The following is a 20,340-nucleotide window of genomic DNA, read 5'->3' as shown; positions in this document are numbered from 1 at the left end:
TTCGCTTTAAAACCACCAATGTCTCCTCTTTGGTAATTTGTGTATGACCGAGGAGATCACAACATCTGTGTCTCAATTCCTTAGCTTCCATGATCTTCTCAGTAAAATGTATGAGAAATATTATTTTAATATATCCCCAATCTCTTGTGGTTCTACACCAAGACCACCATGCCGATTTTTAAGGGGACCTATTCTTTCTCTAGCCACCTTTTATTTTTAATATATCTGTAGAATCTGTTGGGATTTTCTCTGAAGATAATTTGATATGCTGCAATATGTTGTTTTGTCTCTTGACGCCTTCCATGTGCTTAGCATCAAAGTGAGTTTTGTGTGTTTGTGATTTCTCATAGTGAGTAATGTGGCCTTTCCAGCTCAATATCTGGAAGTTCTCACTGAATTTCATGAGATGAGTTTAGAAAGTGGCAAATGGTGCACTCTTACTAGATTGAGCTTTGGACTATAAATTATTTAAAGTTGAACTGGTGTTCAATTAAAATGGAATAGGTTGGATAGACAACCGATTTCTAGGTTATGTTGTCTCTCTTAACTCTTTCTGAGAATATACTAATTAACAAACGGTTACATTTTTCATCCGACCTGCAACAACTTGCATCTGTTCAAAAACAGAGAAGACAAGGAATTAACACAAAACCATTAAGGGTGATAAATGGTTGTGTTTTCTCGCTGTAATATGCTTTGAGGGAAAGAAAGATGAGCAGTTTGTTCATGAGAATTAAGAAATGCATGGGCAGCACACAATCTTTTCCACCTACCTCAGCAGTTCTTCAGCGAGTTAAGAAAAAAATGTCAAGGTTCTATTATTAGAGCCTTTCTCTCCCGTAACTTGGGCTGTGGTATCTGTATAAAGAAATCAGCCAGAAATGTTTAAACAGTCTGATTGATATGATAGTTGTTGGGCACCAATTCAACAATGTAATCTCAGCATCTCACCCCTTCTCCCAATCCCATCCCTACATCATGTTAGTACTTGCATTCCTGTAATATATTCTCTTAGTATCTTCACCCTTCAAAAAATCCTTCCTCAAAGCAGCAGCACTTGTCTCTGTTTGGAGCATGCTCTGTATTGTATAAAGTGGTTCTATATTCTTGTCGGTCACAAAATGCTGGAGTAACTCAGTGGGGCAGGCAGCATCTCTGGAGAGAAAGAATGGGCAAAGCTTCGGGTCGAGACCCTTCTTCAGGCTGCTTCTTGTCTCCCATTTCAGCATTGAGTATTTCACTTATTAGTGCCAGATTCATCAGCTAACTTGAAGCTAATGCCAATTCCGAAATGTAATTCTTGCAATAAATGTCAAAGAAACCAGAACATGGGAATGTTATGCTTCCAGACCTTTTCAATTGATTAAGGGTATAATAGCTTGTCCAAACTACATCTGGGCACACCAAATAAATAACAGAGGAAGCGGCATTTAGGAAGATTTGTGAGGTGTTTTTTGATGCATGTTCAGTTATTTTTCATATCTGCCTTTGCACAAGGGCTAGAAATTAATGAAATATGTGCTTCCAGCAATGATTTATTTCCATCTTCTGTATCCAACTCCCGTCTGACTATTATAACAATAACTACTTTTGATATGTATTCAGATGAATATTCTGTACAAAGGAACAACAAAGTGCATACAGCTTTTTTAGGTAATATTTTTTTGTATTGTAGAGTAATTCCCGTCCGCATAGCTGCAATTTTCCTTCCTGATACATTAACATTTGTGTTCTCATTTATTTCTCCTCAAGGAGAACTTTAATTTCAATGCATGCAGGCTGAATGATCACTGGCTTTTGAGTTCAGTCTGTTGAAATAGTGAGGACACTATCGACCAAAAATGACCTAATTCCGGATTTTCCAGTCAGTGATGAAACAGTATGCGCTCTTCATTGACCTCGAAGAAAGGTGACGACAATATTTTAAACAATCTACCTCACTGATCTCTATTCTGTGACTTCATTTTGGTGTCATGTATTGATTCAAGGGAAGTTTGATCTTCACTAGCAATGATAACATTAAGCTAGGTGAACAGCGAATTAAGTTTTCAATATTCAGTATGGAAAAGGTAACAAGCTAATCTGCAAAACATTATACAGAGTTTTTGAAACAAATCCTGAAAAATAAATATATATATTTCAGTTTATGTATTAAATTTTGAAAAACATTTTTGAGAAAATAATATCAATTGTGTTTTAAATTATTCATTCAATGATCTAATAATTCACACAATTTGATTATTAAAAGCAGAGTTCGCTAATTAGTAATTGCAGTTTGATGTGCCCTTCAAACAAAACACGAGCTGAACAATATAATACTTTCAACATATTGCATTGAGAATAATTACAATTTTGTGCAATTATTTGGTTTATGGTAGACAAGGCAGGAAAATACTACAAAACCATGGATAACATTGATATTTCCACATAGCCCATGCAGAAATCATTGTTTCTTTTTAAGTTGACGCGGCTGATTACTGATAGTTTTAGGTGCGACTTCACACTAAATCTGTGGATTGTCACCTTGTCGTGGTGGAGAAGGTTGTGTGGACCTGAGATCCTGAGAGCGATGCCGTCTGGAGTTATGCTCCTAGTAGGGCCACCCATGGCGGTAAGGTCGAGGGGAAGGTCTCTGACAAAGAGCAATCCAACCAAGACCTCAACGGTGGAACAGACGGAGGACGATGGCTGACCTTCGTGAAGCGTCATGACGGCTGGGAAGGCGGATGAAGGCTGCAGCAGAAAAGGGTCTCCAGTCGTCTTGGACTCCATGCCACTGGATCCTGACCCAGATCTGTCAAGGACCGTGAGGTGGCTGCCTGTGCACCAGTCTTCCAACATTAAACAGTCACGCAGAGGCGTCCTCCATATAGGGAATAGCACCCTGGAGACACCCATGGTCAGCCATGACTGAAGGGGACCTAAGAAGAAAATAAAAGTGCAACATGAAATCCAGTCTTTAGTTTTAGGTTATAAATGGCTAGAATTTGTTTTTGGGATTCACCTCACCCAGCTTGTAAGCACTTGTGGCATTTTATACCATTCAACATAAATTTGAATTAATTATTTGTCCTGCAGCTCTTGTCATGTCGTAATGGTCCAGTGACCTATCACGAGTCGATTCCGATAGAAATGCAACATAACAAGATTCATAATATGGTGATAGATAGCAAAAAGGTTTTGCATATTTTGTATTCAAAATAGCACACCAGCGCACAAAGGTTCAGGGCTCATTAGATTTAAAGGGCCTCCTCTCAATAGTATATAGGTATTTGTATTTGTAATACTAATCATAATTGATAGAATCCTAAAAAAAACAGAAACGGTGATTTACAGAAAAATATTCAAATGTAGTATATTAATTTAATTAACATTGATCTTTCAATATATTTGGGAAGTAGTATTTTGCAAAAATAGGTTCTTGCAAAATAAGGTAGAATGGCAAAGTCGAAGCCATTTGGGATATTCAAATCTTCTTCTTCTTGTCATGTTGATACACTTTTCTAAGCCAGTGCATAATGCAGGCTCTGGCACATGGGTTGAAGACCTTGAGATCTTCTGGTTTGCAGGGCTCTGGGAGGAGGGGGCAGGTTAGTAAGTGCTCCATAGTTTGGGTTGCCTCCCAGCAGTCACATTCGGTTGGTCCATTGTGGTTGTACCCCCACTTCTGCATGAGGACTTTGCACCGTCCGACCCGTGTTCTGAGGCAATTGAGGCAGAGCCAGACTGGCCATGTCTCTTTCACTCCCAATGGAAGGGACTCCTCAGGGTTTGGTGTCAGTGTGTGGGGTTTTGATTGTAGGTGTGTCACCCAAGCATCTATCCTACAGGTGTGGGGTTATCATTCAGGTGTTGAACTGCATGTAGGAAGTTGTTTCAGGATTTTATCCTCTTTGTAGCCTGGACGTGTTGGAAGAGTGGGTGACAAGGGTCATCCTTCTGCTTGGTACGTTCCACTTTTGAGGATACTGCTCTTCTGATTGGAGGGGGTGCAATACCACACAGCAGGTACAGGTCGTCAACTCGTGTGGGTTTGAGGCAACCAGAGATGATTCTGCATGCTGTGGCAATGGGATGACAGGGCACTGGTATGCTCCTTCTGCAGGATGTGGGGGGTCAGGAAAACTTCCAGTATCTTGGAAGACTGCTCCTGTGGTAAATGTGTCTGGCGGCAGCTCCTTACTGACTGCATTAGGGAAGGGGAGGTGCAGGTAGACATGGCTGAGAAAAGGGTAGGACTGGCAGCTCAATATCCAGGGTAGAGATGCTATTGGCAAGGTAGAAAAGCAGGTAGGGAGGAGTTGCCTTTTTGATTAGGTAGGTCATAACTACAGCGCTCGGAGAGGTCATTCTTGGGGGATTGTCCAGTGAGGCTATATGGGGGTGGTTGGATTCACAAGATGGTCTTGGAGGGGTGGATGCTCCACAAATCGAGTAGCATCTTGGACAGTACAGCTGACCCCCTCAATGACACTGGTCAACCTAAGGTGCACCTACAGCAACAGACTGGTTCCACCAAGATGCGGCATAGAGCGCCACACGAGATCCTTTTTCCCTGTGGCTATCAAACTGTACAACTCCTTCCCCTCTGTCGTGGGGTAGACTGACTCCCCTAACAACACTCCCCCCCCCCCCCCCCCCCCCCCCCACCCCCCACACCCCAAATCTTTGCATGTTCTAAATCATGGACTTTCCACTCATCACTTTAATTTATGTTTCATGTATCTTGTGTTTTATGACTGTTAGCAGACCAATTTCCCTCCTGGGATAAATAAAGTTCTATCGTATCGTATCGTAAATAGGAAGGAAATGGTTCCCTGATATTGACTGGACCTCCCATAATGTAAAGGACGTGGATGGGGTAGAATTTGTCAAATGCATCGAAGAAAGCTGTCTTAATATATATAGGTTCTATACCAGAGATGACACCACACTGGATCTCCTCTTTGGGGATGAGGTAGGAATGAATGGGTTAACATATGATGAGCATTTGACGGCACTGGGCCTGTACTCACTGGAGTTTAGAAGAATGAGGGGACCTCATTGAAACGTACCGAATAGTGAAAGGCTTGGATAGAGTGGATGTGGTGAGGATGTTTCCACTATTGGGAGAGTCTAGGTCATAGCTTCAGAATTAAAGGACGTTCCTTTAGGAAGGAGATGAGGAGGAATTGTGGTGAATTCTGTGTCATTCTTTGCCACTGAAGGCTGTGGAGGCCAAGTCAATGGATATTTTTAAGGCAGAGATAGATTTTTGATTAGTACAGGGGTTATGAGGAGAAGGCAGGAGAATGGGGTTAGGGGGGAGAGATAGATCAGCCATGATTGATGGGCCGAATTACCTAATTCTGCTCCTATCACTTATGACCTAATGCGGTCAAGTGACTGAAGCACTTTAGGACCAGTGAACATAATCCAGTTACTTTTAAAGTAGTTATGGAGAAAGATAGAAATGACTCACAAGTTAAGGTCCTAAATTGAGGAAAGGCCAATTTTGGAGGCATTAGGCCGGAACTTGCAGAGGTCGATTGGGAGAATCTGTTTGCAGGTAAGGAGACATCTGGCAAGTGGGGAGGCTTTCAAAAGTGCAGGGCAGCATGTTCCCATTACGGTAAGGGCCAAGGCTATTATGTTTAGTGAATTGTGGTTGACGAGAGATGTTGAAGCTCTGGTCAGGAAAAAGGAGCAAAGATCGGATTTAGCAATTGAGATCAAGCAAATCCCTTTGTGAGTATGTATTCACAATATACTTTAAAAAACTGATCAGGAGGGCAAAAAGAGGACCAAACATGGAGCTGGCAGACTAAGTAAAGGAATTTCCTATAAGATTCCAAAGGTACCCAAGCTGGGGGAATCAAAAACCAAGTTTAAGGTGAGGGGGAAAGATTTGATAGGAACCCGAGAGGCAACTTTTTTACTCGAGTGTGGTGGGTCTATGGAACGAGCTGCTGGAGGTGGTTAGGGCAGGTTCTATAAGAGCATTTAAAACACATTTGGACAGGGACATGGATTGAAAAGGTTTAAAGAGATATGGGCCAAACAGAAGCAGGTGGAACTAGAGTAGATCTTGATTGACATGGACCTGTTGGGCAGAAAGGCCTGTTTCCGTGCTGTATGGGGCTGATCCTATAACCCTAGGTATATTAAAAGGAAAAAGGTGACTAGGAAAAGAAAAGCTTCCCTTAGCGATCAGCAAAGCAGCCTTGGTGTTGATCCAGAAGACATGGGGGAGATATTAAATGAAGATCCATCCATATTTACCTGGAAGGGACAGAATTAAGGAATGGAAGTTGTGAGGCCATATATTATATAGGAATTACGAAAGAGGAGACATTGGTGGTTTTAAAGTGAATGAATAAAGTGGATTATTCCACTGGGCCTTAAAACGTACATCCTCTGCCCTTGCGCCTAGAAGCAAGGAAGGAAATTGCAGAGATATTTGCATCATCTTTAACCACAGGTGAACATTCAGATTTCTGGAGGTTGGCTAATGTGATACTTTAGGGCAGCAAAGACAATCCAGGAAATTGCAAGCTGATGAGTCGGATGTCAATGGATGGTAAATTGTCGGAGGAGATCATTAGGGACAGGATCTACCAGTATTTAAATAGGCATGGGTTGATTAGGGATAGGCAGCATGGCTTTGTATGTGGGAAATAGTATTTCAGAAGAGCAGAGATTTTTTTAAGAGATCACAAGGAAGATTGATGAGGTCAGGGCAGTGAACATTTTTTTTAATGGACTTTAGCAAGGCCTTTGAAAAGGTCCTGCATGATAGGTTTGTCTGGAAGATTAGATCACATGTCCGACTGTGTTCAAAATTGGCTCGGAGATAGGAATTGAAGAGGAATTGTGGAGGATTCTTTTTCTTATCGGGTGTTTGTGACCACATGTGCTGGGCGCACTGCTGTTTGGTGTATACATTAATAATTTGGACGATAATGTAGTTAACAATATGAGCAGATTTGCAGATAACACCAAGTATAGTAGACAGTGAAGAATGTTTCCTATTACCAGCAATCTCTTAGCCATTCTCTTACTCATTCTTCCCTCCAGTGATCTGCTAAGGTCTAATTTTTTTTAAATTCAGTTTTCAGCAAGTCAATGTTGTTGGTAAAATCAGCACGTATACCTTAATTTCCTTTGTTCATTGACCTCCTATCCTCTCTTAACCCCACCTTTGAGATAAACTCCAACGCATTGGTGAGTCACAATGTTATGATTTTGCTATCTTGCACAATTACTAATAGAGTCGACTTTGATCACTGATTGTTTTGTTGTACACACACATTACCCTTTGCCCACCTTTCCACCTCCGCAAATTCACTAGATACACTTTAATCTCAATAATGTCATATTTGACTTTCCATTTGAAACATTTCTGCTACTCCTACTCCAGTGAGCCAAACATGTCTCTCTATCTTTGTTTTCCTAGTCACCATCAAAATGAATACAGTACGTAAGAGGAAGTTATTGTCTGATGCTTGGAAGACTAAGCTGATGTCAACTTCCTTTCAGCCAGTAGATGTTAGTGTGGATAATGATGGGCATGGCAGTAGATTAATGGATCTCATTGTTTTTCTTCTCTGACTGCCCAATCAGTACTAAAAATTGCAAGTAAATAACAGATAGCTTCGATGTAATAAAATGAACTGCATGCTGGTTTATACCAATGATGGACACAAAATGCTGGAGTAACTCAACAGGCCAGACAGCATCTCTGGAGAAAATGGATTGGTGACTTTTTGTGTCGGGACCCTTCAGGAACCTTTACTCATCCTGACCCGCTGAGTTACTTCAGCATTTTGTGTCTATCTAACAGATTGCTTAGGCTTGATGCGGTTGCTCTCCTGATGGTTATGGATGGGACTGAACTTGACATAGACAAGTTGCACATAGCTGTGGTTTTTGGCACAAAAGCTAATCACAGTGACTCGTACCTCCTGGAGCATAACATTTGAATGGACCTGGAGCAGGGCAAGTCTGAAAAGGAACAAGAAAGGCAGAACAACCTTTGTCTATTTTAATACATGTGCTGTTTGCTTTAATCCTGAAGTATAATTTTGGATTGCTGCTCATGCTGTGGTCTTTAGAAAACTGTTGTCCAAACATAAGTAAATGAAACATACACTTGCAAGTTTGGGAAATGCAAGTCCTGTCAACCATGTGTGCATCTGTTACTTCAAATATATTCTTCATTTGAAGTTGAAACAAAGATAGGTTGGCATTTAAGTTGGTTAGGGAGCAAAAAAAGAAGTCCAGTCATCTTGGAGTTTTCAAGTTATAGAGTCATAGAGTGATACAGCACAGAAACAGGACTTTCAGCCCGATTTGCCCAACACCAAGATGCCCCATCTACACTATTCCCACCTACCTGTGTTTGGCCCATATCCTTTTAAACTTGTCCTCTCTTTATGCCTGTCCAAATGTTTTTTTATTTGTTATGTTATTTATGATCTTCAGATTCTGTTGAAAGCTTTCTGTTCCATAGGGATTTTAATATTTGCTTTTCTTCTTTTTATGCTAACTAAAAACACATGCGTGGGAAAATTGCTTGAGTATAACAAAGAGAATAAGTATGGACAATTAATGTAAATATCAGCAGATTGGTACGTATGAAGAGATATTTTGAATATGCATGGGAAATTGCTTTAGGTTATGTCCCGTCACAACTGTAATATGTTGGGTATGTAGAGCAAGACTTACTTAAAATACTTTATCATCCTAAAATATAGATTTTTTAAAAATTGTCTAAAAAATATTGGTCCTCTTGTATTTAATAAAAACCTTCAATATTTATGCATAACCCTTGAAAGAGTGAACAATATGTTTGTTTCCTTTATACTTATTTTGGTCTGCCAGAGTTTGTATCAAGATTCCAAAAAGTGATATTTCATGGCTTTCACCTGGCATCCAGGTGTTTTAAATGATCACATTTGTCTTATTGAATTAAATTCACCAGAAAAAGAACCTATTTAATGACTCGTGTTTAAGAAAGAACTGCAGATGCTGGAAAAATCGAAGGTAGACAAAAATGCTGCGTGAGGCAGCATCTATGGAGCGAAGGAATAGGCGCCGTTTCAGGTCGGGACCCTTTCACGGCTTTCACTCCACTCTGTCACTCTTCAGAGTGGTCCCATTTTAAGATTCTGTTGCAGGTACAGTTTAAGAAACCAGGTTCAATGACTTTTAGAGGCAGATTTGGATCAAACAATGAGGTTATGATGGGCTGGAATTTGGGGGAAGATTGTAATAACATTTCTGCTGTTCTCCAAAATGACCCCACATCCCGACAGTTATGGGCCTGTCCCACTTTGGTGACTTTTTAGGCGACTACAGGAGACTATGCGGTCGCCACATGTTCGCTGGTGGTTGCCGGGGAGTCGCCTTCATGGGCGTGAGGAGTTCCCGCATTCTCGGAACAAGTCGCGGCTTCAATCTGGTCGACGCTAATTTTTCAACATGTGGAAAAATTAGCGGCAACCAGAATGAAGCCACTATGGAGAGTAACGAGAATTCTCGTGCCGTAGGTGCGGTGGTAGTGGGTCGCCAGGAGGTTGCCAGGAGGTCGTAGGTTGTCGCCGATGCTGACCGGTGAATTCCATTGGCTCATTGGGGGGAAAAAAACGTAAACAGTAGTTTTCAGAACCAAGGATAACCGACTGTAATGTTAATGTCAGCCATACTTCACAGCCGTGTATCTCTGGCCTCTTGAAAGTTGTCTCCACTCCTTCTCCCCACCCCTTCCTCGCCCCCCTCTTTTAAAGGACTTATGTGACCCTTCCCGTACACTGTGCTTTCACCGTCTTAATTACAGCGTCAACCGTCCTGTTCATCGTGGTGTGTGTCTGTATCACAGTGGCTTTGCACCGTGTGAATTTCACTCAGACAGCGCTCCCCCTGCTTGACCTGTCCCCCGCCTGCATAACTAGCTGGTGAAGGAAGCGATGTGTGTATCGCCGTTTGTTGCTGTTCCAGTTGCCGGCTTTTCAGTGACCTTTTACCACTTAACAGTTTCCGGCAGTCGCCTGAAAAATCGCCTAAGTGGGACAGGCCCATAATTTCTGCATCACCATTATGGAATGTTCCTCGCTATGGTGAGCTCTTTGTGTGGCTGCTTCTGAAACTTGGGCTCCAAGCTTATTTCTGAGTGAAGTTCAACGCAGCAATTCCACGCTGGACCTGGTTCAAAGTCAGCTACTCTCGTGAATTCAGAGGGACTAAGTAGTCAGTTTAGATTTGTTTTCAAATGTTTGATTGCATATAAATACTTTAAAGAATTTGTAGCATCAAAAAAACAACTTGTTTTAAGCATTTGAATGAAACATGAAGAACCAGCCAGTGGGCAATTTGACAGGAGTAGCCTGTTGTTTTTTCAGTGGAAGTAGCTAGAGCTGGCTCTGACTCCACCCAATGCATAGCAGGCCATGTGTTAGTTAGTCCTGGAGCCCTGTATGACTTTGCTGTGACTGTTGAAACCATTGCCATATATCAAGTATGAATGCCACGAACCATGAAATGTGTGACCATTTTTTGATGTCGACACTGAACATGGATTGCCCATCACAGAACATCATTTCCAGCCCATAGGGTAAATTTTATATTATGTTATACACTCAACACAAGACCAGGTTTGGGTCCCCTTGGGTTTGGATTATCTCTGGGAAAATGTGGTCTTGCATGGGTCAAGGTCACCAGATTGTTGATGACTGTTGATTGTTCAATGTGATTAGCTATGAAGGAATATTAGTGCTTGTCCTATTAACGTCATCGCCAGATGTTCTGGGAGGGATTATGCTTTTTGGGTCGTTGCCTGACAGGTGTTTGCCATACACAGGTTTGTTTAGTTGCTGTTAGCAAAATCTGGCACCTTCATTCCTCCTCGGATGGATTACGTGATAAATCTGAAAACAAAAACTGGACTTGAGAAATTGCAGAGCATCCTGTCTCTCTTTGAAGGCCTTGACGGTGCCAAATCAAAATTACTGACTGCATTTTGCAATACAAGCAATTGCATTTCATATGCGTATTTCCTTATCAAAGAACTAGCAATTAGTAACTAAGGAAGTAAAGCAATTAAAAAAATAAAAAAAAATTACTCACCCATTGATTTTACCGTGTCATTTCGCCAGTGAATGTACACAAAAGATTTTAAGCTAATAACTTCTTAGTAACACAAAATAGCAGCGGGGGGGGGGGGGGGGGATTTGTTTTAGTAAGCACTGTTATAATCGGAAAGCCAGCACAAGGAATGTGACTGAAGCCTCAAAGTGATTGAATGCTGATATCAGTTGTTACTTACAGCAAGGATTCTTGACTTGAAAGGACAAAACATTCTTTTTGCAGTAGAATAATTGAATTGTGCTCTTTGAGATTCCTGCCCATTTAAAATATTTGCTTCATAATCAACAGTGTTTTCAGAGCTTTGACTCATTATTCACTTTTTTTTTAAACTACCAATTTAGGTGTTAGAAAAGTATCTTAAGTCTAGTATTTTTGTATTTGCTTTTCAGATTTATCTGCAGCTGTTCAGAGGTTTTCACAATCATTGCAGGATTTCCAGTTTGAGTGCATTGGCGATGCAGAGACTGATGATGAGATTAATATTGGTAAGTCTTAAATATTTAAAAAAAAAATCATTTATTCATATTTAATGTTAGTTAGTTTTTCATGTGTGTCACCAAGATTTCTAGCCAAAAGTTCCCACCATTCCCAGCTTCAGAAATGAATGATTGCACATAGAAAACAATAAAGCACAGCTTCACTGGTTTGATTGTCCAAAGCAATTATCGACAAAAAGCCAGAAAAACATTCTCAATCCCCTCCCCCCACTTTCTCACCTCTTTCTGGGATACAATTCCATAAGAACTGGGAACTGGGAAACTCTCATCTCTTGTGAAAGCGGTCTTTCATCTCATATGGTGTCAGATAACGATTGAGCAAGTAAGTCCCACGCGTTATTTCCCTTCTATATAAATGTATTTTGACATGTGCACACTTCCATGGAATGTAAATGCAGGTAACGTGGTAAGGACGGATTATTGATACAAATAATGATCGGTAAATGCTGCCTGTCAGACTACGTTCCAAGGGGGACCTCTTTCCCATCTATGGTCAAGTCATTACCTGTTTTCCTCTTGCATCTCTCACCTGGAATTTACCCCTGAATTTAGCAAAACTGTATACTATCCATTGTTTGCCACATTCCAGAATTGCCGACCCGTTGTCAAATGCGAGCATTGGTCCCACGTGTAGCGAAGTCCTAGAAACCTGTTCTTCCTGACACACCCACCGAATAATCATGTATGGCCACATGGAGCCACGGGAGCTGCAGATTCTGGTTTTACAAAATAAGACACAAAATGCTGGAGTAAATCAGCAGGCCAGGGAGATACAGATTTGAGCATCCTCTTTCGAGTTACTCACGAACTCTCCCGAGTTTTCCCCTTGATTCGAACTCGGGGAATGTCGGGTAATGTCGGTAGGAGTCCGTAGATGTTTCGTAGTAGCTCGTAATGCCAACGGTAGGAACTAGGGGCATCAGGCAAGTCGGGACGTTTCTTCAACATGTTGAAAAATGCCCACGAGTTAAAAAAATAATCCCGAGTACATACGAATGGCTATTACCCTAATTCTCAGTGTTCGAATCAAGGGGAAATCACGGGAGAGTTCGTGAGTAACTCGGGAAAGTGGCACAGGGCCTTAACACAGTGAGACAAAGAAGGGGATGCTCAGAAGTTTTATCAGGACTGAGTCGAAGGAGGGACATAGTGTCACAAAAGGGTTTGGAGCGAAAAATTCATAGCATGTGTCAGAAAGCTGAAACTGCAGCTGCAAAAGTGAAGAGGATAGCCAAGATGGTGGTGAATGGATTGTAATGTTTGATGGGGAACCTGGTTCGTTCATTGTCAGAGTGGTGTGGAGAAATAAGAGGATCGAGTCATAAACTAATCCCAGCACACTGGGAGCCGTCAACCTTAAGCTTACCATAAACCTTAAGGTGATTTTAGAAAATAAATTTGTGGAAAGTGTATTTAAAAACTAATATCTGAGAAAGTCCTGCAAATTAGCTGATGGTCTTGCAGCTATTCCCAATCATAATAATCCAAGGGGAAATGCACCTTGCTCCTCATTAAATGGCAAGCCTGCAATGTAAGTGTTTATCCCAAGGAGGAGTTCAGCATCAGAATGCAACTTATTGCTACTTTTAGAATGTTATATTTATATATGCATGCACAGAAATTCCAAAGTTGCTGTGGGTTACAGGGACTGATGAATCAAAGTACGATGTTAGCCTTCAGGTTTATTGTCATATGCATGAGTTGGAGTGGTGTGGGGAAATAAGAGGATAGAGTCAAAAATGCCATCTCATCACGGGGGTAAGCACTTTATATTTAAGCCACAGATGACCTACATTTAATGCAAGGTGGCAAAGAGTTGGATCTTGGGATTGCAACATGATCTGTGACAGGACACATACAGTGGTTATGTTGTTTTATTTAAGTTGAAGGATAAAAGATAATTTGGAATTGCATTAGATATAGATGTGAAGTGATGGACAGAATTTCCAAAGCTGCTCATTTAACTCCTGTAAAACTGCACGCAGTTGAACTTGTTGGGGGAAAAATTCCAGAATACCCTCTAAATGATCTATTTAGCCACAATAAATCAATTGTATCAATCAATGCAAGTATTTGTATTATAATAATAATAATAATAAATTTTATTTCAGACTCAAGGTCCAGACAAGGGACAAAGTTAAATAAAAATAAATTGCATATAAAAACACCATAAAATACATATAAAATCTTAGTACATCACTTATAAAAGCATCATAAATTATATATTAAAAAAAACCACAATACATGATTTAAAATCCAGACTAAAAATGAATGATCAGTGTCCTACAACGAGACAGCGATACCAGTGTCTCCACAACTGGGATTCGTAGCGCGTAGTGCTAAATCTTATGTTTGACAAGGCCACGATAATTACATTTTTAGAGTCATTTATCCTGCAAATTAATTTATACATATGATTTCTTAGGGTAACTTCTAAAGTACTGACTCCTGCAGCCACAAACATGTTACTAGCACTACACCATCTAGGTTTCCTTAGCAGTGTTCTCATGGAATTATTATAAGCCACCTTTAGTCTCTGCAAACTTGTCTTTCCATAGTTCGACCACAGGTGCGCAGTGTAGAGTGGTGAGCAATATGCTCTAAACAGCGACATCTTCGCCATATCTGCACACGCACCAAACTTACGCAAGAGGATATTCGCCTGTACATACAGCATGCGTCGTTGCCTATAAATATCCTCATCATCTGTCATTTGTTCTGTATTAAAATGCCCAAGATATTTTACCTTATTACAGACACTAAGATTATTGCCAGACAATTTAAAATCAGGAAATTTTAGACATTTATCCTCTTTGGTTCTACAGATCATAACAGCACTCTTACAAGCATTATATTTAATATCATGTTCCACACCATACACAGAACATATAGTAAGGAGCTGCTGGAGACCAGCGCTAGATGGACTAAAGACCACAAAATCATCTGCATACATAATATGGTTCACTAAAATATTACCAATCATGCACCCAGTATTACAGGCTTTCAATTGCTTGGACAGATCATCAGTATAAAGATTAATAAGGACTGGGGACAAGATTCCCCCTTGTCTAATACCATTGCTAACCCCAAATGGGGCTGAGATCCTATTGCCCCATTTTATTTGCATAGTCTGGTTGGCATACCAGTAAGCCAGAATTCTCACAATTTATTTACATAGAAACATAGAAAATAGGTGCCAACCCCTTAAGAATGTTGTAAGTTTCTATAAGATCCCCCTTCAATCTTCTAAATTCTAGCATGTACAAGCCGAGTCTATCCAGTCTTTCTTCATATGAAAGTCCTGCCATCCCAGGAATCAGTCTGGTGAACCTTCTTTGTACTCCCTCTATGGCAAGAATGTCTTTCCTCAGATTAGGAGACCAAAACTGTACGCAATACTCCAGGTGTGGTCTCACCAAGACCCTGTACAACTGCAGTAGAACCTCCCTGCTCTTATACTCAAATCCTTTTGCTATGAATGCTAACATACCATTTGCTTTCTTCACTGCCTGCTGCACCTGCATTCCTACTTTCAATGACTGGTGTACCATGACACCCAGGTCTCGTTGCATCTCCCCTTTTCCTACTCGGCCACCATTCAGATAATAGTCTGCTTTCCTGTTTTTGCCACCAAAGTGGATAACCTCACATTTATCCACATTATATTGCATCTGCCATGCATTTGCCCACTCACCCAACCTATCCAAGTCACCTTGCAGCCTCCTAGCATCCTCCTCACAGCTAACATTTAGGCACCCCTCTTTGACTCAATTTAACAAACAGCTTTCTGTGATTAACACGGTCGAAGGCTTTGGAAGCATCAATAAAGCACGTAAGAATTGCAGAGTTTTTGCCTCTCTATTTGTTTACAATCTCCTTTAGGGCATATATACACAAGTCAGTGCCATGTTTTGTATTGTATCAATCAATACAAGTACGTGACGTTGTCGTTCAACAAAGGTGATTGAAAAGTAATCACATTTCATTGTTGTCCCTCTTGTTTGAAGCATGTGGATTTGCCTGAAATGGTGCTTGCTCTACATTTTAGGACTATCACATCTTTGTTCAAATGAATGGAATATACAATGTATGTGCTTTCAACATAATGCATCAAATGAGTACAAATAAAAGAATGTAAAAATTGGAAAATGTAGGATTGATGGACATGTCCAATAGTTCAGGATATGTTAATAAAGGGATGAAAACTTTCCAATGCCATAGATGAAAATTATCAGTTTTATACAGACAGTGGAAGGAAGTTGCCTGAAGTTGTGGAGTTCCACATCTTGTCTGTAACACTGTAACTTGTCCAGGTGGAAGATGAGTTGTTCCTCAAATTTATGTTGGTTCTCAAGGGGCTGTCCCACTGAGGCGACCTAATTCATGAGTTTAGACGAGTTTAGGAGAGTTTGAAAAAATGACATGTTGAGGACCTCCTTCGACATGTAGAAGACCTCCTTCGACTATGTTGAAGACTGGCTTCGACTAGCTACGACTAACTTCTGGAAAATTGGACACCAAATAGTGAGGAGTGAAGACGGCCTCCTTCGATCTGCTTCGACCTCCCTTCGACTATGATGAAGACTATCTGCGATTACCTTCGACTACCCTCGATTACCTACGAATAACATGCCGACCTACTACGACCTACTACGACCTACTACGACCTACTTCGACTAAACCTACGAGTAAAAAAAGTATTGATTTTTTCCATGGCAACCTTTTTTTACTCGTGTGCATTTTTCAACATGTTGAAAAATACGCCGCGACCTAGCTGAGGGCTCGAGTACGCGGGGACTACTCTGGAGCATGAAGCAGAGTTACAAAGATCTCCTAGGACCTCGTGTCGACCATGCTGCGAGTATGAGTCGAGGGCAAACTCACCAGAACTTGCTGATTAGGTTGCCCAAGTGGGACAACCCCTTCAGTGCAACAGTGCAGGAGGCCAGTGGCAGATAAATAATGTACAAATGGGAATGGAGAATTGCAGCATTTTATGCCATTTTATACTTTCCTTGCTCTGCTTGGTGCTTTGTAAAGGTGGTGTTAAATATAGAGTGTCATTTGTTGGCCTATTAAAGGGCCTGTCCCACTTAGGCGACTTTTTTGGCGACAGCCAGCGACAGTCACTGTCGTGGCGTGATGCCGAGAAACCGCCCCCCTACGACAATGTCTACTACAGGCTGCCACCTAGTCGACGACAAGCTATGTCAAGCTACGTCAACCGGCGTCCCAATTCTTCGCGACATACGACATCAACCCGCAACAACACCCATGACAGCCTACGACAACCAAAGTCAACCTAGGTCAGTCTGCGACAATCTACGACCCTGACATTTGACGACGTCAACTGAGGACAGGTGGAGCGGTGCACTTTTTTTCAAATGACGCATCGTGACGCAGATACTGTCGCCGGTTGATGTAGCATGACGTAGGCTGCCGCCACTTGAATTTACCAAATTCAGTACCCGGCGACAGCCAACGTTAGATGGCGTCAACCTGGCGACAGCCTACGACAACCTACGACAGGACCTACGCCAGGAGAAGTCGCGCAACGTCAAGCTAACTGTCGCCGAGAAGTTTTGAACATTTCAAAACTCAGCAGCGACAAGAAAAAGGCCACAACACCTGAGGCAACAGCTCACGACAATACAGGCGTTCCGCCGCGTCACGCCGCCACCATTTGGCAACAGCCTATTTTCCGGCTGTCGCCCGAAAAAGTCGCCTAAGTGGGACAGGCCTTTAGTAACTAGACAATTCTGATATTTTCTCTTTGATAATTTATTTCCATCTCCTCGCCAATAATGTATTTTACTCCTGTTAATAAGCTTGTGGCTGTTTCAGTTTTCCTAGAGAGTGGGCGATAGGAATTTTCTGGAGGTCCAGGGCAGTGATTTTTACAGTCCGTTCATTTCAACAGATGTGCAGGAAGGAACTGCAGATGCTGGTTTAAACTGAAAATAGACACAAAATGCTGGAGTAACTCAGCCGGTCAGGCAACATCTCTGGAGAAAAGGAATAGGTGGCGTTAAGGATAGAGACCCTTCTTCAAACTGATGCGCTGCTAGGTGTGATTTCCTGTCACTTGCTTCCTGCTGGGAATTGCTGGAGTACAGAAAAGGCCATTGAGTCCCTTGGAGATCGTCCACTTTACCTTACAGTCCAATGAAAAGAAGAGGGGATATTTTATTTCTTGTTAATAGTTTGACATTTTTCAAATAATAAATCAATAATTGCATTATTTAAATTCAAATTGCAAATTTTGAAATGCAATTCAATGTCCATTCATCCCATCGTGTCCAATTATCCAGCCTAAATAAATTGCACTTGATTGCTAACTTTCAGCCATTGCTTAGATGATAGAATTTAACTTTTCTATTCACTCAGCGAGATCATGCCAACATAGTTAATTTCATAAGTTCTGAATTATATAATTTTGTAAATTATCCTAATTAAGACGTATACATGATTAGATATATGACATAATTGCAATTGGCATACATTATTTTAACTATTTTTAATTTTGTTGTGTACTTTATTGAAAGATAAACCTTGCCACTGTACAAGTGTTTGATGAGAAAGAGTAAGAATTGAACAAAAACACATCAAGGCAATAACAACTACTTGCATTGGTATGGTGCCTTTAATTGAGTATTGAAGATGCCCTGAGGCTCCAGTTAATAAATATTTCACACTGTAGGTATAGTCTTTATTGATCTTGGGAGATGCTGGCATTCAGGAAGCCGTATTTAGTTGGGATGTCAAACTCCATCTTTTAAAAGCCCTCTGAATGTTTCTGAGATATTCAAGACAAATTCAATAGTTTTTTTTTGTTGTAAATGTAGACGGTTTTAAAAATAGCTAAAATGTTTCTAAAACATTCAAAAATGCTTTCAGGCACTGAATACTTTACAAATGGGTCAAATTTAAGAAGCAATCCATGTCCCAGGATCATTAAACAAATTAACAGATCCTTCGGCCCACCCTCCCCAACCGTCAAATATTTGTCTACACTAATCCCAACACTTGGTCTACAGTCATCTATGCCTTGCTGATCTAAAATTTTGTCTTGATACTGAAATGTTACAGGTCTCTGCCTCTACCACCCTTTCTGGCATTGCATTCCACACTCCAACCATGCTCCGTGCTTGTATCTCCTCTAAACCTCTACTTCAATGGTTTCTTCATTTACATGTGTACCGAGGTACAGTGAAATACAGCTCAGCACACAATCCCCTGGTTAGTAAAGAATGTACAGAGCAGCCCACTGAGCCAAATACAAGGGGCACCATTTTGGTGCCGTTTTACAGCTCATGCTGCAGCTGGACACAAACGCCCATTGCAGCCGTCGCCTCCATTTCGGTTGTCCTGCGATCCGATGTCCCTCTCCTCCTCATCTGGCCTTCAGCCCTTGTTCTCCAGGGGGTGCCTCCCGCAGCTGTCCTTGAGGACATGAAAGGTAAGACTACCCTGGTTCTTCTTACCGGGCACTTTGTCCTGTGTCTGCTGCCGTCTTCCTCCAGCCTCCTCTCTGATTCCTGGTCTTCAGGGTGAGCAGGCACTAGGCTCGGCAGCCTTCCCTCTCCGGGCGGGTTCCCGGGTCCACAGCAGGTGAGCTGGGCCTGCGGTTGGGATACAGCCTCGGCTCCCTGGGCCGCTGGGCTGAGACCCACGCTGCTGAAGGGGCTTCTGCGGCCCTCTCCGCCGGCGAGGCCCTGCACTGCCTCCCACCACCCATCCATTCCCTGGCCCTCAGCTCGACTTCCTCCTCTCCAGTCCAAGGGGCAAACAGGGGCTGGGTTCGGCGGCAACCTTCTTCAGGCTGGTTGTTGGTACCACAGCGGGAGAGCCAGGCCTGTTGTCGGGCATGGCCGCGGCACAGGAAGCAACTTTCTATGCTGGGAGCTGGGAGCCATCAACTTTAAGCTTAACATAAACCTGAAGGCGATTTTTAGAACATAAATTCTCAGAAAGATTGAGAGTATTTAAAAACGAATATCTGAAAAGTCCTACAATTTAGCTGATGCTCTTGCAGCATTTCCCTATCATAATAATCCAAGGGGAAATGCACCTTGCTCCTCATGGGACCCAGTAGACCACTAAATGGCAAGTCTGCAATGGAATTGTTTAGCCCAAGGAGGAGGTCAGTATCAGAATGCAGCTTATTGCCTTGTCTTGCTACTTTTATAAATTTTATATTTACAAATGCATGCACAGAAATTCCAAAGTTGCTGTGGGTCATATGGGGTGGTGATGCAAAGAATGATGTTGGCCTGGGAAAATTCAGGACAATATGTACTGAGATCAGAGATCTCCAGCGACCAATGATCCATTTGCACCACTTAAAAACAATTAACTGGTTTGAGTTTTGCAAGCACTACAAAAATGGTAGCCGATAATCGTTCAGCAGTGGAAGCATCTGAAATGTTTTCATTTAGTGCATTTGTGAGAAAGATATTATGTTCATTTACCTGGTCCTCCCCACCAATAATAGAAACTATATTTTATCCTTGTCTTCATGTTTTTGGTTTATCAAATGCTTCAAAAATACTGATTGTCGAGGAAGAGTTTGGTGTGCTTACTATTAGTGCGTTCTGGGATTTGAATTTGTCAAGTTTTGTGTCAGATACCATTTTAGTTACTGGAGATGCAAACTGCCAGGGAAGCGAGTGGTTGGTGGTCTGCTATTCTGTAATTTACTTTATTTTTCCTTTGGAAA

At 41.5% G+C, this 20,340-nt stretch overlaps 1 protein-coding gene across 1 annotated transcript in view; it reads left to right on the top strand.

Moving 5' to 3' along the window:
* Positions 1-20,340, top strand: part of arhgap42 (Rho GTPase activating protein 42) — a 254,861-nt gene that overhangs the window by 105,545 nt on the left and 128,976 nt on the right. The window contains exon 2 of the mRNA XM_033022363.1: positions 11,514-11,609. Within this exon, the coding sequence (XP_032878254.1) occupies positions 11,514-11,609 (96 nt within the window). The remainder of the gene's footprint in view (positions 1-11,513; positions 11,610-20,340) is intronic.

This window comes from Amblyraja radiata, chromosome 6 (assembly GCF_010909765.2).
Source record: "Amblyraja radiata isolate CabotCenter1 chromosome 6, sAmbRad1.1.pri, whole genome shotgun sequence".
NCBI classification, from domain to species: domain Eukaryota; kingdom Metazoa; phylum Chordata; class Chondrichthyes; order Rajiformes; family Rajidae; genus Amblyraja; species Amblyraja radiata.
This window is presented reverse-complemented; position numbering and strand designations above follow the sequence as displayed.